Below are 17,799 nucleotides of genomic sequence, written 5' to 3'. Positions count from 1 at the left end.
GCCAGTCTTTTGACCTGCTTCCTGTCAAGAAGTGATAGTTCCAGGCGAACACCAGGTGATGACAGGGTCACAACCCTCCACTTTTATGACCCACTTGGGTCACACTTAGATGCATCCTTTAGCAAGGTTGCGTTCTCCTGTATCCTCATGTATGACATCCACCTTCTTCCGCTTCACAGGTGATCATTCAAAGTGCCACAGTTATTGGTAAACACCGGTTCATCTTAAAATAGGAAAATAGCAAAGGACAACCATCCAGCCATGAACAGTAGCCAGGGATAACCTAAAGCCTAGCCTTTCTGTTGTGGCTATCCTGAGTATGCGGTTGAGTCGGGATAGTGCAATGCCCTCTTGAGGAACTGTTTGGAAGAATGGGACTGGCCGGGGCGTTCTTACTCTCAACTGATGAGCTAATTGTGACTGACTGACGAGGCACTGTGACACACTTTGGTTGTGAAACTGAGCAGGGACGTGCCCCAGCATGCCAGCAATTAGTCCCAATTAGCCATGGTCATTCCACGCACACAGTGAGTTTCTGACGGTTTGGGGCCATTCTGTTCTCACGTCTCCTTCCCTTCTGTCTTCGACTTGCTCTCCCTGCTCGATCCCCACCTCGGCCTCCCAGCTGGAGATCTTCCACCTGGTGATGTACAGGAATTATCAGCGGAAGAACGATATGGACGAGCCTCCTCCGCTTGACTACGGCTCTGGCGATGACGACGGCAAGAGCGAGAAGAGGAAGAATAAGGATCCCCTGTATGCTGAGATGGAGGAGAAGTATTACCGCTATGGCATCAAACCTGATTGGATGACCATCCATCGGGTTATAAACCACAGGTCAGTTGACCCCGCGCCGCCCTCCCCCCCCGGCTTCTCTGGCATTTTTGCTCTCTGGCTTCCTAACCTTGGTTAGAGTGATCTAGACGCCTAGAGTGGTCTTTTAGGCCAGATGGGCAAGGTATAAATCAATCAATCAATCAATCAAACAAATAAACAAATAAGCAAACAAATAAATAAACAAACCTCATGATTCCTCCAGGCTGTTAGAGCTTTTGAGACCCAGCCATCCTGTGGATGGGCAGACACAGATCGAAGTCGACATAGGGCACGAAGCGCTTCGTCATGCTTTGGTCCGATGGATATGTGTCGGCCACTCATACGGGGAGGTGGGATGGGGATTCTTGGTGCGCAGCTGTTGATTGGCTGGCTGGCTGCCGGAGGAGGCAGGGAAGGGGAGCCCAGGCTCTCGTCCAGGCGGGACGAATGCCAGAGAACAACCCGCCCAGTGTGCACGAGCTTGTGAGTGGGGCAGCTGGCTGTGGGGGGCAGGATCTGTGGTGCTGGGTTTATGAATCGGGCTGAAATGTGACAAACTGCTTTGTGCCCCATGTCTAGATTGAAATATGGAGTCCGGAAATGTGGAGGTTCTTGAGAACCCCTCGCTTTTTTTGTCACTCTAAAGATAAACTTTTCTTGCAGCTATGGGGATTCTGACTTTGTGTTTCTCACAAGTGTTCCACTAAAATAGTCCTTCTAAAAGCCCTTTTATTGGAAGAAGACCCTTAGATCACACTAGGAATACAACTTTCATTCCAAGTTTGATCGCCATACTGTACATAACAGTGGCAGAGGCTGATCCATTATGACTTCTGTTTGATTTTCCTTCTATTCCTTTATTTTTTTTATACCTACCATCTGGCCAAAGGCCACACTGGCTGGTGTGCAGGTGTGAACAAAAACAAAATCATTAATCATAGAACGCCAGCATAATAAAATAATATAGCAACATGTTAAAACAAAACAAAATACAACTACAATAAATTAGTAAATAAAATCCACAAAGATTATTTGCTTAATTTACCCTTTATTTGCCCGATTCCTGCGGCTTCCTTGTAGTCTTGCAATGTTTACTGGTATAGAACACGATAAATTCATGCCATTTGTGTGTTTTCTTCCCTCGCCGTTTCTCTTTGTTTTCCCTTTTGGATCATCTGTGGCGTGCAGCATCGATAAAAAGGGCAACTACCACTATCTGGTTAAGTGGCGTGACCTTTCCTACGATCAGTCCACGTGGGAAGAGGACGACATGCCCATCCCTGACTACGAATACCACAAACAGGCCTACTGGTGTCACAGGTGAGGAGTCGTGGTTTGGTCTCGTTTGCCATCTCGGAAAGTGGAAACGGGGAAGGCCAAGGACCAGACAGGAGGAGACAAGTTTGGTCTGGTCCACTGCCGGCCGCCCTGAGATTCCTGGTTGGGATTTAGACGGGACTTGGGTGTCTGTTTCCTTTAGAGAGCTGATTATGGGTGAGGACCCTGCGCAGCCCAAGAAATATCGGAAGAAGAAGAAGGAGCTGACCTCAGAGGACCCGCCAAACTCTCCCACTAACGATGTAAGCTCTGGGGAAAGCGGCTGGCGGTGGCCTTGCAGCCTCAGTCACGCTTGATGGGGACAGGCTTGGAATCTGTTGGGGGAAATGGGGCATGGCAAAGCACGAGTAGCTCCTGTACTTTAAACAGGGCTTTCTCGAGCGAGCGAGCGAGCCTCTGCTCAACGTCCAGGGCTCAGCCTCAGCTCTCTTCCTTGCAGCCGACCGTGAAATATGAGAGCCAGCCGCGCTTCATCACCTCCACGGGGGGCACCCTGCACATGTACCAGCTGGAAGGCCTCAACTGGTTGCGATTCTCCTGGGCCCAGAGCACAGACACCATCCTGGCTGACGAGATGGGTCTCGGCAAGACCATCCAGACCATCGTCTTCTTGTACTCGCTCTACAGAGAGGTGAGGCCAGGAGGGTGCTCCTCGGCTTGGACGTATTTGCTCCCCCCCCCCCCCGAGGGCAAGTTCTGGCTTCGGATTTGCACCCCCTCCTCCCTGCCCTGGCAATGACCATGGGGATGTCATTGAGCAACCTTCGTTGACGTTCTACGATGCGTTGATGTATAGCGGCCAGGCTGGTTCTTGCCGCTTGCAATCCTGCTTCTGTCTTCCTCGGTGTGAGAAGAGAATTTGCCCCCTGTCCCAAAAGCTCCTAATCCTGAGAGTAGATGAAAGGAAACCCTGCCCTGAAGTGTGGGGGGGGGGGAGGGAGGGGGAGAAAACAAGGAAGGAGATCCTTTCAGTGTGAAATCTCTCCCATCTGCTCAAGGTTCATTGTGTTCCTCCAGGAAAGGGAGCTAACCAATGGCCTCTCATTCAACATCCTCTTCATCGACCCCATTGCACCTTTCGAAAAAGAGGGAGGGAAATCCCGAGACACCCCCCCTTCGCCTGCCAGCCAGCCAGTCCATTCCCTTTTGTCAGTCTCTGTTCTATTTCCTACTGAGAGGACAGAGGCGCAGGGAATCAGGCTGGAATCTCCTACTGAGGACAATGCCCTCCTTGCTTTAGATGGAGGAGATGGAGGGTCCTGGCACAACTTGGCTCCAGACCTTCTCTTTCACTTGCCCTTGTTTTAATAATCTTACCCATCTGGCATAAGCCAGGGCTGCCGAAGGTGTTCAGCTTTCTTCCCAGTGTCTCTGCCCCAGCCAGCTCTTGTCCCGACTTTCCTCCGTCCAGCCTCCCAGCACTTGCTTGGCCGGCCCCCTCTGTTGACCAGTCAGAGCCTCCGGCTTTTTGAGAAGCGGTGGAGAGCTCCTTTGCTTTAACTGGGCAGCCTCTAGAGGCGAAACACCGCCTGCCGACTCCGTAGCGTGAACTGTCCAGGCCTTGCTGTCTTCCCCCAGTCCTTCCTCAATCACAGAAGCAAGAGGGACTTGAAACAATATGGCAGCCCTCTGAGTTTTGTGTGTGGCCAAAGGATGTCACCACGGGGGAAGCAGCATACGCTTCCCCCCCCCCAAGCATTGGTGCTTATGCACCCTGGGAAAACTGGAGGGGGCCGGGCTTCCCAACTGCATGGGCCTTTCTGTGTGACGTCTGTGCCGAGTGCCTTGGCTGCAGGGACGTCCAGTGTTTCCCTGTCATGAGTGGTGCTTCTCTTCCACTCATCCCCATCTTGTCTTCCTCTCTGTGGTTTGTCCTTCGGATATGTGATTGCAGCCAAGCGCCTTGCGTCACGTGCTGCGCCTAGCACGGTGTGTAGGTGCTGGAATGGATGGCTGCTCAGCCCCAGGCGAAGAGGTCCTTTGGTGAACAGCTGTTATTTCTGCAGGAACAGCTGCCACGGCTGGCTGTGTGTCAGTGATCCCAGCAGAGCCACACGAGGGAACTGCGCTCGCTCCGGCTGCCAGCGATTTATGAATGGGCTTCTCTTGGCCGAGCCGAGCCCCTGGAAGCTGAGCTCCTCCGATCAGCTGGATCGGGCTGAGTCAGGGCAGATGCCTGAGCTGCAAAGGGGAGACTTTCTGCCAGTTCTCATGTCATCTACCTTTTCTTCTTCTCCTCCTCTCTCTCTCTCTCTTCCCCCCCCCCCACCTAGGGTCACACCAAGGGGCCCTTCCTGGTGAGTGCCCCCCTCTCCACCATCATCAACTGGGAGCGGGAGTTTCAGATGTGGGCGCCCAATTTCTACGTGGTGACCTACACGGGAGACAAGGACAGCCGCTCCATCATCCGCGAGAACGAATTTTCTTTTGAGGATAACGCCATGAAGGGTGGAAAGAAGGCCTTCAAAATGAAGGCAAGTCAAGTGGTGGGGGGAGAGTGTTTGCGTAGTCTTGCCTTTCAGTGTTTTTGGCCTGCAGACGGGCTTTGTCTTCCGCAGACTGTTGTAAACAGACTCTGGCGGTGGCTGGCCTTTGAGGTGAACAGCAGCTTTTAAACCCTTCCACTGCAGGTCTCCCCAGGGCTGCTTTTTTCAGCTTCCCTTAAAATGCATCCAACTCCACTTTTACTCCAAGGAGGACCGTGTTCATTGATGCCCTTGTTGGAGAAACAGCGACATCCGGTAGTTCAGTCACAAGGAGCTTTAAGTGGCTTCCTCTCAGCCCCCACATCCACACATAAACACCCTTCTTGGGCTCTCTTTCATTCGTTCTCCTCTGCTTTGCTCTCAGAGGGAAGCTCAGGTGAAGTTCCACGTCCTTCTGACCTCTTACGAGCTGGTCACCATTGACCAGGCCGCTTTGGCCTCCGTCCGATGGGCCTGCCTGGTCGTGGACGAAGCTCACCGGCTCAAAAACAACCAGTCCAAGGTGAGGAGAAGACATTGGCCTGAACTGTGGATGTGCTTCCTCGGATTTGGGAGTTCCTCTGGTCTGAAATAAAGGGCGGAGGGGGGGGAGCGGAAGCGGAGAGGCAAGCAAGCCCCCCCCCCTAATCACTGCGCTGCCCTTGGTTTCAGTTCTTCAGGGTGTTAAATGGCTATAAGATCGACCACAAGCTGCTGCTCACTGGGACCCCCCTTGCAGAACAACCTGGAGGAGCTGTTCCACCTGTTGAATTTCCTCACTCCTGAGAGATTCAAGTAGGTCCTGCCTGCGCGTGTGCTTCTTTCCTCCCTCCTTGCTCTAGAGCCTGGTGTAGAATTGAGGTTCAAGGTCTTGGCGGTCCATCCTGTCCACCACTGCCCTCTTGGACCGTTCTCCCCCCCCCCCCTTTCCCCAACTCTGGTTCCCCAGACGGTGATTCTTGTTTCCGGGAGTCCTGCGCTGAATCGGGTCCCGGCACAACTTATTTTCCAACTGGCTTAGAAGGGCCGTCTGGGTCCTTCTGAACCTTCCATCTGACCGGATGGGAGCTCTGGGCCGCAGAAGCTCTACATCTTCCTCCCCCAGACATTGTCTCCCTAGTTGACCTCAAGAGTCAAAAAGGCTTCCTGTGTATTCATTTGGTCTTCCCAGCATCCTAAGTCTTGGGGCCTAACCGTTGATCCCAAAAGATGGAGGGGAACAGGCAGGATGTGTTGGTCTCTCCTTGCAAGTGCATCTTCGGCACAGGTGATATTTAGGGGAGGGTGCGGAGGCCTTGACGGTGGCGCTCAGAATTCATCTCTGAAAGGAGATCTCCCCCTGGTGGCCCCAGCTGCACACTGCCGCCATTCTCGGCAGGTTGTCCTGTGGTGGAGCTGTAGAAAAAGGGTTATAATCTTAAAACTGCAGCACTGGAAAGGGCCCTCTGGATCATCCCAGTCCAACCCCGTCTCAAGGAGGCCCCGTGGGGGGAATCAAACTCTCAACCTCTGGCTCTGCAGTCAGAGATCTCCTAAACCACTGAGATGTCTGGCGGTTCTCAAGGGCAGCTTTTTCCATCCACCCGTTAAAATGGGCCTTAACAGAGGGAGACGGAAAGAAGAGAATGCCACGTGAGGGGGTTCAGCTGCTCTTCTCTCTTGAATTCAAGCCTGAGGTTTTTACCAAGTGAAGCCGAAAGGGACACCTGTCTCTTTTCTCTGACCGTGTTGGCCAGCCAGAGTTGGGGCTTTGGGGGCTTGGCTTTGGGGTGTCCCACTTCATGGGCTCGCTCTGGATCGGGTGCTTCTCTGAAGTTACTGTGTGAAGACCCTGGATCCTGGCTCCCATCTTCAGATCCATTACCATAGGATTATCCAGTTTAATAAACATAAAAAAATAAAATGTAAAACCATTTTTTTACCCTCTTTCCTTTTTCTTTTCTTTTGTGGGGGAGAGCGCTCTAAGTTAACAAATCGTGACATTTCAGAAAGATATCTTTGCACTGGTTACGACTGGTCGCCTTCCTCAAAGTGACAAGTAGGGCTGGTTGAGATTTGTGAATTGAGCACCCATTAAGGTTGGAGTATTTCTGGTAGAGTTTGATTTGCAATCCCGAAGTGACGTGAAACAGCGTTCAGATCCGGCATCCTGCTGCCCTCTTTGCCATGCTTATTCCTTTGGGCTTTTTATCTCACCCGTTTTGTACCAAAGAAAAAGGCATCACTAAGAAGGGACCATAGCTATGAAATAGAAGCTGGGGAGATCCGTTGACCTTTCACCTCTTGCTCGTAGGCTTCTGCTAACCATCTCGTCAGTCACAGTACGTAAGGTGATGCTGGACTCAAATCAGTTTTTAATCAGATCTAGCTTTTAGGGCTCTTTTAAAAATTCACGGCATGTATTATGCTGCTATTATCCCTATGATCCCAGTGGCTTTTCACCTGGTCAGCCCTTGGATTTGCCTGTTGGGTCTCTTTGGGTGAAATCTCTCCAAAGAGAACAAGAGTAACCTTAACGTTTCCCTCCTTACAGCAACCTGGAAGGCTTCCTCGAGGAGTTTGCAGACATCTCCAAGGAGGACCAAATCAAGAAACTCCACGACCTTCTGGGCCCTCACATGCTGCGCCGCCTCAAAGCTGATGTCTTCAAGAACATGCCGGCCAAGACAGAGCTCATTGTCCGGGTGGAGCTCAGCCCCATGCAGAAGTACGGGAGGTGTGGGGGGGGTCAGGGAAGAGAGGAAGCGGACACGGCAGAAGGTCCTCAAGTCCTTCCAGGGTAGAGAGACTTGGGAGAGGGGTGTCGGATCGGGATTCGTGATGGGGAGGGGGAGACCGTCATGATACAGATTTCCAAGTGAAGTGACATGATATTGGATCAGGAAAAAGGTGCCAGAATCAAAAAGGCAGGTTGGGTGGATTAAAATTTCAGCATGGAAGGAAAGGCCAAGATTCCTGTCCTCTCTGGAGAAAATGGTGGCCTCTTTGGGAGAGGATAAGGATGTGTGAGAATCCAGGGACTCCTTGATCCCTTCCCTGCTAGTCTTGATCACTGGTAACGGAAATACCAGAAATGGGTGCTTTGCTTAACTTGCAGAATGCAGAAAGGAATGGGAGAGATTGCTCTATTTCTCCACCTTTGGGGTGGAGGTCTTGCGTACTTCTCCATGTATGCATGGAATCATAGAATATTGGAAAGGGGCCTCTGAGGCCATCCAGTCCAGCCCTGCTCAAGGCAGGAATCCAGATCGAAGCAGATGGGACTGATGGTGGTCCAGTTTTCTCTTGAAGGCCCCCCCCACCTCTCGAGGTCATGGGTTCCATTGTCGTACTGTTTTTACAGTTAAGAATTTTTTTTTCCTGGGCTTCAGCCTACATCTGCCTTCCTGTCGCTTGAGCCCATTATGACATGTCTGGCACTCTGGGAGGATGGAGAACAGATCCTGCCCCTCCTCTGGAGGACACCCTTTCAAGTCTTTGAAAAGTGCTCTCCTCCTCTCCGTCTTCTTTTCTGAAGGTCAACATTATAACATGGCTCTTTTGTCCATTTCCCTCTTTATCTTGTTCTTTCTGTGTGTCCCTCCCCCTCCCCCACCCCCAGGAAGTACTATAAATACATCTTGACTCGCAACTTTGAAGCTTTGAACTCGCGTGGTGGCGGGAACCAGGTGTCCCTGCTCAACATCATGATGGACTTGAAGAAATGCTGCAACCACCCCTACCTCTTCCCTGTCGCTGCAATGGTATGTCCTGCATTGGCTGGCTGCCAGGACCCTGGAGCTCAGTCCACTCAAAAAAAGGGGGGGCGCATCCTTGCTGTGGAGCGAGGAGGCCCTCCTGCCTTCAGCCGTGCGGTCCTTTCTTCGCCCTGCACGGTCACCAGTGAAGATCTGACCAGGGTGGTGGGGAAGAAACTCTAAGGCTTATGCACATATGATTTAAAGGGCATTTCATCTCAGCATGCCATGGGGCTGAGCTAGGGCGAGCCATTTGGTCCCTTCCCCAGCAAACTCAACCGTGAAACGTAGATCAATGAAAGATAAACCCAGCAAGCCAAGTCTGCGGCCAATGGGGGTGAACGGCAGCCATTCTGTTTTCTCCGGGCAGGAATCCCCCAAGCTGCCCAGCGGTGCCTACGAAGGGGGTGCTCTCATTAAGGCCTCTGGGAAACTGATGCTGCTGCAAAAGATGCTGAGGAAGCTGAAGGAGCAGGGCCATCGAGTGCTCATCTTCTCCCAGGTGAGGCAGGAGGTGGGGGCAGGCTTGGCTCATGGCCTGCCTTCATGCTGGTTGCACGGAGCCAGAGGAAATGAAACGAAGGCGTGCTGCCTCCAAGGCAGAGTCTGGAGAGCAAGAGAACGTGCCAGGTCTGGACAAGGACCCTGGAGGTTCTTCTTTGTGGTCTCTGTGAATTCACACCATGGGCGTTCCGCCTGTGTGACCGCGAAGAAGAACCACAGTTCCCAATAAGTCGCCTGCTCTTATTGGGAAAGGGGAGAGCTTGCCACAGACATGCCAGCGAGGGCTTGGCTGGACCATCAGGTTGAGAGGAAGAACACTCGTGGGTTCCCCTAAAGAGAAGCAGGAACAATTTCCATGCAGAGTGTAAAATTTTATCAATTTCATTATTGTTGTTACGCTTTTGTCTCACCTTTCTGCTGAATTAAAAACAACAACAACACACACAAAAAAACCCAAGACAGCTAAAATACTAAACAGTTTAAAACAATAAAACCCTTAATATCCAGAAGTTGGGAAACAATGTAAAAAAAGGTGTTACTCTTAATTTGTTAACATTTTCAATTTTGGTTTTAAAATTCATTTTATTTATTAATTCTCAATGACAGATTTAATGCTTCTTGTTACTCTAAAGGATCTAAATAACAAGTTCATTTTGAATGTTTTTTTAATCTTAACAAAGTAAGCTTTCTTCAACGGTTCCATCCTGTTTGGATGACTGTAATGTGTAATGTAGGGCTGCCTTTGAAGACGGTTCGGAAACTTCAGCTGGTGCAAAACTCTGCAGCCAGGCGACGGACTGGGGCCAGCGACAGGGAGCCTAGGATGCCCGGGTCACAAGAACCGCATTGGCTACCCGTCCGTTTCCAGGCCCAATTCAAAGGGATGGTTGTTAATCTCTAAAGTCCTCCACCGCTTGGGTCCAGGCTCCCTGAAGGACCATATTCTCCTTATAGGGGCCTTCGTGGCCATTAAGATCCGCAAAGGAGACCCTCCTCTCGGTCCCATGGCCAGCCCACGCCCAGCGGATGGGGACCCGGGAGAGGGCCTTCTCGGGGGCAGCTCCCAGGCAATGGCACGCTCTCCCTCGGGCGATCAGGAATGGCCCCTTCCCTGCGATCTTTCCCAAAAAAGCTGAAGGCCCATCTCTTCAGGCAGGCTTTTAACAGTTATAACTGAATCACTGAACCCCTATTTCAGCAAATAATTTAAATCTTTTCCATGTTTTAATCTTAGTTTAATTTTTAAATCACATATTGTTTATCTTTTAATATTTAACTTACTGTGTTTTTAAATGATGTGAATTTTAATGTCAAGCCGCTTGGGGTCCCTTGTTGGGAGAAATGCGACATATTATTATTATTATTATTATTATTATTATTATTATTATTATTATTATTATTATTATTATTATTATTATTATTATTATTATTATTATTATTAATAATAATAATAATAATAATAATAATAATAATAATAATAATAATAATAATAATAATAATAATAATAATAATAATAATACGCTTGGTACACAGGAGTGTAACAGGTTGTCATTCTATATCTTTGTATATAATTAGTATTCAGCTAAAATGAAAACATTTCTGTTTTTAAATGAAATAGATATTTATGTAAATATAGCAAGCAACACCAACGCTTTGTGCTCCCAAGCACAGAATTCTTGTATGAGTTCTTAAAGTAATGAAACATACTGAGAACGGATGGGAAAATATAATAAACTAAATACTGTTCACATTTATAAGGAAATCTATAACTTACAAATATCATTATAATAACGTGTTGCGCGCATTTCAGTTTTCTTTCCATTTCTTATTCCTTCCCGGCCCTTCCTGACCAAGACGTGCTTTTTGTCCCCTCCTCCTGACTTCAGAATTTCAAGGAATAATTTCCATGTCTCGTGAGTCTCACTCTTGAGTGCCTTTTCCAGATGACCAAAATGCTGGACCTCCTTGAGGATTTCCTCGACTACGAAGGGTACAAGTACGAGCGGATTGACGGGGGCATCACCGGAGCCCTGCGGCAAGAAGCCATTGACCGGTTTAATGGTAAGCGCCTGCCCAGGGTGGTGAGGTTTGACAGGAGAAGACAAGAGAAGGGCTGTTTTCCATTGCCGGGGATGCCCTCCTCTCTGCCCTGGGGCTGGGGGGTGGATTGCTAGGACCCCTCTAGATGCCCTTTGTGGGACCAGCACCGTTGTCATGACGGAGCTTCAGCATCTAGTCGTTCCCCACGTTGATGCCCTGATTTCACTTGAGCAGAATATAATCTGGCCCACCGTTGGGTGGACTCCTTAAATTTTTCATAGTCCACTGTGCCCTGGCATTCTGTGTGGGTACTTTTCTCAGCTGCCTGTGAGCCTTAATTTACGAGGGACCATGCCATGGCCATCCAGTTTCCTCACAGAGGCTTGCAAAAAAATGTAAACAATAATTTTAGAAGTGGCATCTCCAACCATCCTTTTCTCATTAGCTGGCAGACAGACATCCGCTGGCCTCCAGATGTGCAGCCGCTCAAACCAGGGGTGTTTATCTTTATTTATTATCTATTTAAAATGTTTATTTTTTAACCTTTCTCCTTAAAAGGGGGCCCTTAAAAAAAGGTAGCTAACATTATTAAAAAGACAATGTTAAGAACTTGTTAAGTCGTGTCCGACTCTTTGTGACCCCATGAAGGCAGAGCACGCCAGGCCCTCCTATGTTCCACAGCCTCTCGGAGTTGGGTCAAATTCATGTTAAGAACTAAAAACAGTAAATATTTAAGAATTAATAACATAATTAAAATGTTAGGTAAAAGAATTACTAAAATAAAGCAACAAAATAGAAACCATCCCAGATTGTCAGTCACTGAGGGAGAATTTGCTTGAAGTGCAGGGCCTTCTGAAAGGACAGCAGAGACGGGGCCTGGCTGGCCTCCAGTAGTAGGGAGTTCCAGAGTCTAAAGGAGCAGCCACAGAGAAGGCCCTCTCCTGGGTCCCCACCAGATGCACCTGCGGAGGTGGTGGGACTGAGAGAAAGGTCTCCCCTGATGATCTTAACACCTGAGCAGACTCATCAAGGGAAACACAAGGGTTCCTTAAGAGCCCTTGGGCCCAGGCCATTTAGGGACTTTATAGGTGAAGACCAGCACTTTCTGCATTGTGCCCAGAAATGGCTGTGGCTTTGGTGGTCGTGGTCCTGCAAGGTGTCCTGTTGCCTGAACGCTGCTGAGCCTCGGGTGGGGCTGCAGCCATCCCTGTTTCTTCTCTTCTCCCATCTGGCACTGCCGTACGGTGTGCGAGGCTCCTTCACAGAGACAGTGTGCAGAAAAAAGATACTTAGCTCATGCTGAGGAAGACCCTTGTTCCATCTTGCCCGGTGTTGCCAACTTGGACCGGCTGCAGTGCTCCCAAGGTTGCAGGCAGGAGCTTTGCCTACCCTGCCGCCGGGACGTTCTGCACGCAGCGGAGGTGCGGCCTCGCTGAGCTGTGTGGCCCCACCTGGATAGGAGGCTGTAATAAAGTTCTTCTTTAGCCGGGGGTGCACTGGTGGTAAAGGTGGGAAAAAGACGAGGAGGCTCTTCTGATAAGTTAACATTAACATTTTTATTAGTAACAGAACTCAATTCAACAGAATCAAAAGGATCTTGTAAATATGCCTCAGGCAACAACTTGTATTTCTTCGGTCTTACATCAGGAGTCTTATCGACTTCCCCTAAAAGGGAGCCGGTCCAAAGCATTCCTGGTCTGTCAATGGTCTGAGGGGGGCACTCCGTACTGCACACACCGTTCCACAGCACGGATGTCTGGCCCAATCTCCCTCTGGGGGTTTCTGTTGGAATGAAGGTCCAGGCCGGATCACCCTCCTCCCCTCCAGGGTGATTCCTGGGGTAAACCACTACAGTCCATTCTAGAGAACCGTAGCTTTTTCCTCTCCCTCCAGGTATTATCGGATCTGGGAGTAAACCCCCTCCTAAAGATAGATTAGGAAATTCAGCAGTTATACCGGTCGCTCCTCCTGGTCCGAGCATGGGTTCTGTCTGTACCCCTCGGTTCACTTTCCCTCCTGCATCTCCTTCCGTCCAGAGTCTAAAAACGTGCGCGTTCTTGTCCTCCTTTATATCCTTCCATGCGATGAGGTCCAACTCCTCCCCTCCCTCGTCAGCCAGACATACTTCTGCCGGTTTTTCCTCAAATCCGCCTGCTCTATCTCAATCAAGACACCCTCTACTCACCCACTCTCCTCTATGGTCTCTTTCTTCTCTGAGGACGGCGCACTCCTCTCCTTTACAGAGGCCTGTGTGACCCTTGGCCAGGAATGGCTTTCTTTCCCAGGGATGTGGACTTCTGCCCACTTCTGATAGGGTAGTTTGCTAATCTTCCGTTTGTGTGAGTCACAAACAAGGACGTGTCTCTTACCGCTACCTGGAGGTCTTCGTGTTGTGATCGGGCCACCCGTCCCTTCCTTGCTCGAGGGATCCTGCTCCTGCGTCTCTGTTCCCCCCGTTGAGAGGGAGGAACTGAAGCGATGCCCTTTGAGTGTGTCGGGTGGGGGACAGGCTCCTACCAAAGCTTGGCTAGCACCCCTATTTTACACAAGTGGCCTCTCAGAGAAATGTGTCATTTCCTGGCTGATGTTTATGTATAACTCTGAGGGGGAAACTGTAATTTGTATTCTCATGTATTTATTTAAAAGTATTTCCTCCAACTCTTCAGCTGACTGAACAATAGTAGTTTGTCTTACTGGTGGGAATCAGTTCCCAAGTTTGAAGTTCCGTTTGTGAAGCTGCCCGAAGTGTGGTTTTTTGGTGAAGAATTCTCTAGCCTCGTGTTTGCGGCACTGAAGTCTCCATCGTCCTAGTTGTTCATGCCTTAAAAGAAGGGGCCTCCTTTTCTTTACAGCGCCAGGAGCTCAGCAGTTCTGCTTCCTGCTCTCCACGCGGGCAGGCGGCTTGGGCATCAACCTGGCCACAGCAGACACCGTGATCATTTTCGATTCCGACTGGAACCCCCACAATGACATCCAGGTGAGCCTCTCGCCGTCCGAGATATCTCTCCTGATCCCCCCCCCTTCCATGTGTCATGCTGCGCATGAGAATACAGGAAGGCCTGGGTGGGATTAGCCTGAGAGCTTGTATGGCACACCATGGCCCGCCATGAGGTGAAGACGGTAGGACCCCTCTCGGGCTTGGATCAGCGAGTGTCCAGAGGCACATCCTGCCTTGGATCCTGGAGCTTAGAGGTGGCCACCTGGACTAGCAGCCGGCCACTAGAGCATTCTTACCCTCCGTGAATAGATTGGATCCCCCCCATCTGGGTGGGTGGTCTTCACCACATCCGGCCCTGGCAACTGCCCCAAATAACTCTGCTGCCTGGAGAAGCCCTACAGTTTTCTTTCTGTCCCAAACCTCCACGATTCAGTAGATGGCCTCTACACGATTACAGTATTATTATTCTGCCCTATAAGGCTGGGTTGATAGCAAATCTGTGGGTGGGTCTCTCGTGAGTTGCTCTATTCCTCTCCAGCCTCCAGCTTTACAGTGAAGCTTGTGGAACAGCTTTGTTGCAAAGCCATCATCAGTTGCCCTCTGCCCATGTAAGCATCCTGGATGGTCAGGAGGGCAGTTCTGCCTTCCCCTCTTTCTTTTCAGGCTAGATTTACGTTCTTCTGACTGACTAGGAGAGAAACGAGGACAAGATATGCCTCTGTTTCTGGTCAGAACGGGCGAGATCCATCCAGGAAAGATGGGCAGGACTTGGTCTACTTTTCCCACATCCAGTTAGATTTGGAGTCTGTAGACGGTAGAGGTGTAGGGACAGAATCGCTCGCCTTTCTTGGATAAGCTGTGGTTCTGGATGAGGCCTTTCCTCTGGAGCCCTCAGAAGAATCCGTCTGGATCGTCTGTGGCTTAATCTCCCTCTCTGGAGCCATAACGTTAATTGGGAAGCCCATGGGTCTTCCTTCCTCCATCTGCTTTTTTTGTATTGATTCCCCGGTCCATGTCATCCTCTGTCTGAACTTCTCCTCTCCTGCCTCAGGCCTTCAGCAGAGCTCACCGTATCGGCCAGGCAAATAAGGTGATGATCTACCGTTTTGTGACGAGAGCCTCCGTGGAGGAGCGGATCACGCAGGTGGCCAAGCGCAAGATGATGCTGACTCACTTGGTCGTCCGCCCGGGGCTGGGCTCCAAGTCAGGAAGCATGTCCAAGCAGGAGTTGGACGACATCCTTAAGTTTGGCACCGAGGAGCTCTTCAAGGATGAAAACGAGGGTGAGGCATTTGTTGGCTTGTCTGGGACATTTCGGGACGCAGGCGGTAGCTAGTAAGGCTGCTGTCTTCAAGGGTGGCCCCAGGTGTCATTAACCTCAGTAGTCTAGATGATTTGTCCATCAAAATCAGCATTTCCCACCAGGGATTGGATTGGAAGTGAAATCCAGGGGTTGGAAATCCTGAAATGTGTTGGCACAACCGGACTCGGGCAGCCCAAGCTCTCCTACAGCCTGTTTGAGAAGACAAATCACCACCATCAATCCTGATGGCTACTTCTCCCTGCCCCCACCGCTATCCTTTGCCCCCTTTTCTTTTTAACCCTGTGCATCACTTTGGGGAGGTTCTGCCACAACTTCCCTGCCCACCTGGTGTGTAAAACAGTGCCAGCTACCTTGTGAAATCAGTGGTGCTTTGCCCATAGGGCAGGCGAGCAGGCAGGTGGGTGGTGTGGCCACTTTTGTGGGGCAAAAGCATGACACGGAGAGGAATTCAGGAGAGGAAGTTCTAGACACTGCACTTTAAGAAGGATGCTGACAAAGTGGAGCAAGTTCAGAGGAGGGCAACCAGGAGGATCAGGAGGATGGAAACCGGGCCCTAGGAGGAGGAAAGACGGAAAAGAAGTGGACAGGTTTAAGGCTGGAAAAAAGAACACTCAGGAGAGACAGGACAGCACTGTAGGGCAGTAGTCCCACAGAAGAGGGGCAGGATCTGTTCTCAATCCTCCCAGGGTGCAGGACAAGCCATAATGGGCTCAAGCTATAGGAAGCCAGATTTCGGCTAAATATCAGGGAAAATTTCTTAACTGTTAGAGCTGTACGACGATGGAACTCACGACCTTGGGAGGTGTTGAGTGCTGCAGTGCTGGAGGCATTTGGGAGAAAACTGGACCACCCTCTTTCTGATCTGCTTTGATTTGGATTCCTGCATCAAGCAGGGGGTTAGACTTGTTGGCCTTAGAGGCCCCTTCCAGCTCCACGATTCTGTAATTCAGGAACATGGGCCAGTGAGAGGGGGCAGAGGTCATGTGGGATTCACCTCTCCTCGCGCTCAGCAGCTCTTGTGGTCCACCTCGCTGTGCCCAATCGACAGGGTGACAAGGCTGAGCTGACCGCCCCGCCCTGTGGCCCCTGCTTTGATGGTTCCCTAACCCTTGGCCCTCCCTCCTGCCTCAAGGGGAGAACAAGGAGGAAGACAGCAGCGTCATCCACTACGACAACGAGGCCATCGCCCGACTCCTGGACCGAAACCAGGACGCGACGGACGACGCTGATGTGCAGAACATGAACGAGTACCTCAGCTCCTTCAAGGTGGCCCAGTATGTGGTTCGAGAGGAGGACAAGGTGAGTCGGGAAGGGAGTCTTAGGGGTGGGGTGGGGCAGGGGGAGGTGGAGAGTTTGGGCAGTCAAGAAGGGTTTAGGGCTGGGAGGCCTGCCCCCCCCCCCAGAAGGCAGAAGCAGGGTAGAGTGCTTTTGCACCCGCACATGATGTCTCGGGGTCTTTTCTCTTGCCCATGCCCCCCCCACCCCCAGATTGAGGAGATTGAGCGGGAGATCATCAAGCAGGAGGAGAACGTGGACCCCGACTACTGGGAGAAGCTGCTGCGCCACCACTACGAGCAGCAGCAGGAGGACCTGGCCCGCAACCTGGGGAAAGGGAAACGGGTGCGCAAGCAGGTCAACTACAACGACGCAGCCCAGGAGGACCAAGGTCAGCCCCCGAAGAACCCCCTTTTGGAAGGCCTTGCCGTGGGATGTGTTCCCCCTCCACGTCCTCTTAGAAACCCACCCAGGAAGATAAGCCTGGACAGGGTCACTCAGACTTACCTGCCCTAAGTCCACCTTTCCCGTTCCTCACTCTGCTTTAGAGGGCAGGCGTCATCTCGCATATATTTCTAATCCCAGCCCCTTGAAGGGGACCATGGCCACTGGCTGTGTGTTTGGCTGTGGGGTGGGCAGTTCAGGTGCTCCAAAAGGTGGATGGGGGCCGTTGTTGTCCCCTGGGGAGTCCTGCAGCTTGTGCAGAAGCCGTGACCTGCAGTCTTGGAGTGCAGCTGCACCGGGGCTAAAATGGGGGAGGCAGGAAGCGTTCGATCAGAGAGTCGAGTAAGGACTGCAAACAGAAACAATCCTGTTTCAGACAATCAGTCTGAGTACTCGGTGGGGTCTGAAGAGGAGGACGAAGATTTTGACGAGAGGCCTGAAGGTGAGAGCTTTGCCCTCCCCCACCCTCCCTGCCTCTTCTTCCCTTACTTGGGTGGGCGTTGATGGGGGGGATCCCAAGACTGGATTGATCTCGGGAAGTGGTCCTCTTGCCTTCCCCGCTTAGTTATCTGGCACGCCAACTCAGCCGAGCAGGGATCAGGCATGACAAGATTGTGTCGCGTAACTGGGCGTTTCCACCTGGAGGGAGAAATGATTTGCCTTGTGTTTTCATGGTCCTGAAGTATGTTGTGACTGCTGTATCGGTGTGTTCTGGGCCCTCTGCTGTGTTCCACTTAACCCACACCATTATCTTTCCTGGTGGCCTGCATGCGCGTGAGGGGAGGTGGGCTCTCTGTCAGAACCGCTTTCTGCCCTGGTCTCTCTGGGAATCACGCCAGCCCTCCCCATCAGTATTGCCAAGCGACTGGGCAGAAGGAGCGTGCAGCCTCGGGCATGCCAGCACGGAGCACGATGGTG

The 17,799-nt window shown here is 51.1% G+C and overlaps 1 protein-coding gene across 1 annotated transcript in view; it reads left to right on the top strand.

Annotated features, from left to right (window-relative positions):
• CHD3 (chromodomain helicase DNA binding protein 3) overlaps nt 1–17,799 on the top strand; it is a 66,237-nt gene that overhangs the window by 32,400 nt on the left and 16,038 nt on the right. The window contains 17 exon segments of the mRNA XM_072977148.2: nt 626–837; nt 2,005–2,136; nt 2,297–2,396; nt 2,594–2,785; nt 4,428–4,628; nt 5,005–5,142; nt 5,292–5,348; nt 5,350–5,414; nt 7,153–7,326; nt 8,221–8,362; nt 8,727–8,858; nt 10,804–10,921; nt 13,753–13,877; nt 14,890–15,121; nt 16,295–16,461; nt 16,651–16,828; nt 17,258–17,323. Coding sequence (XP_072833249.2) covers nt 626–837; nt 2,005–2,136; nt 2,297–2,396; nt 2,594–2,785; nt 4,428–4,628; nt 5,005–5,142; nt 5,292–5,348; nt 5,350–5,414; nt 7,153–7,326; nt 8,221–8,362; nt 8,727–8,858; nt 10,804–10,921; nt 13,753–13,877; nt 14,890–15,121; nt 16,295–16,461; nt 16,651–16,828; nt 17,258–17,323 — 2,431 coding nt within the window.

Source organism: Pogona vitticeps, chromosome 6, assembly GCF_051106095.1.
Source record: "Pogona vitticeps strain Pit_001003342236 chromosome 6, PviZW2.1, whole genome shotgun sequence".
Classification (NCBI taxonomy): Eukaryota; Metazoa; Chordata; class Lepidosauria; order Squamata; family Agamidae; genus Pogona; species Pogona vitticeps.
Note: the sequence above shows the minus strand (reverse complement) of the source record. Positions and strands in the feature narration are given on the sequence as shown.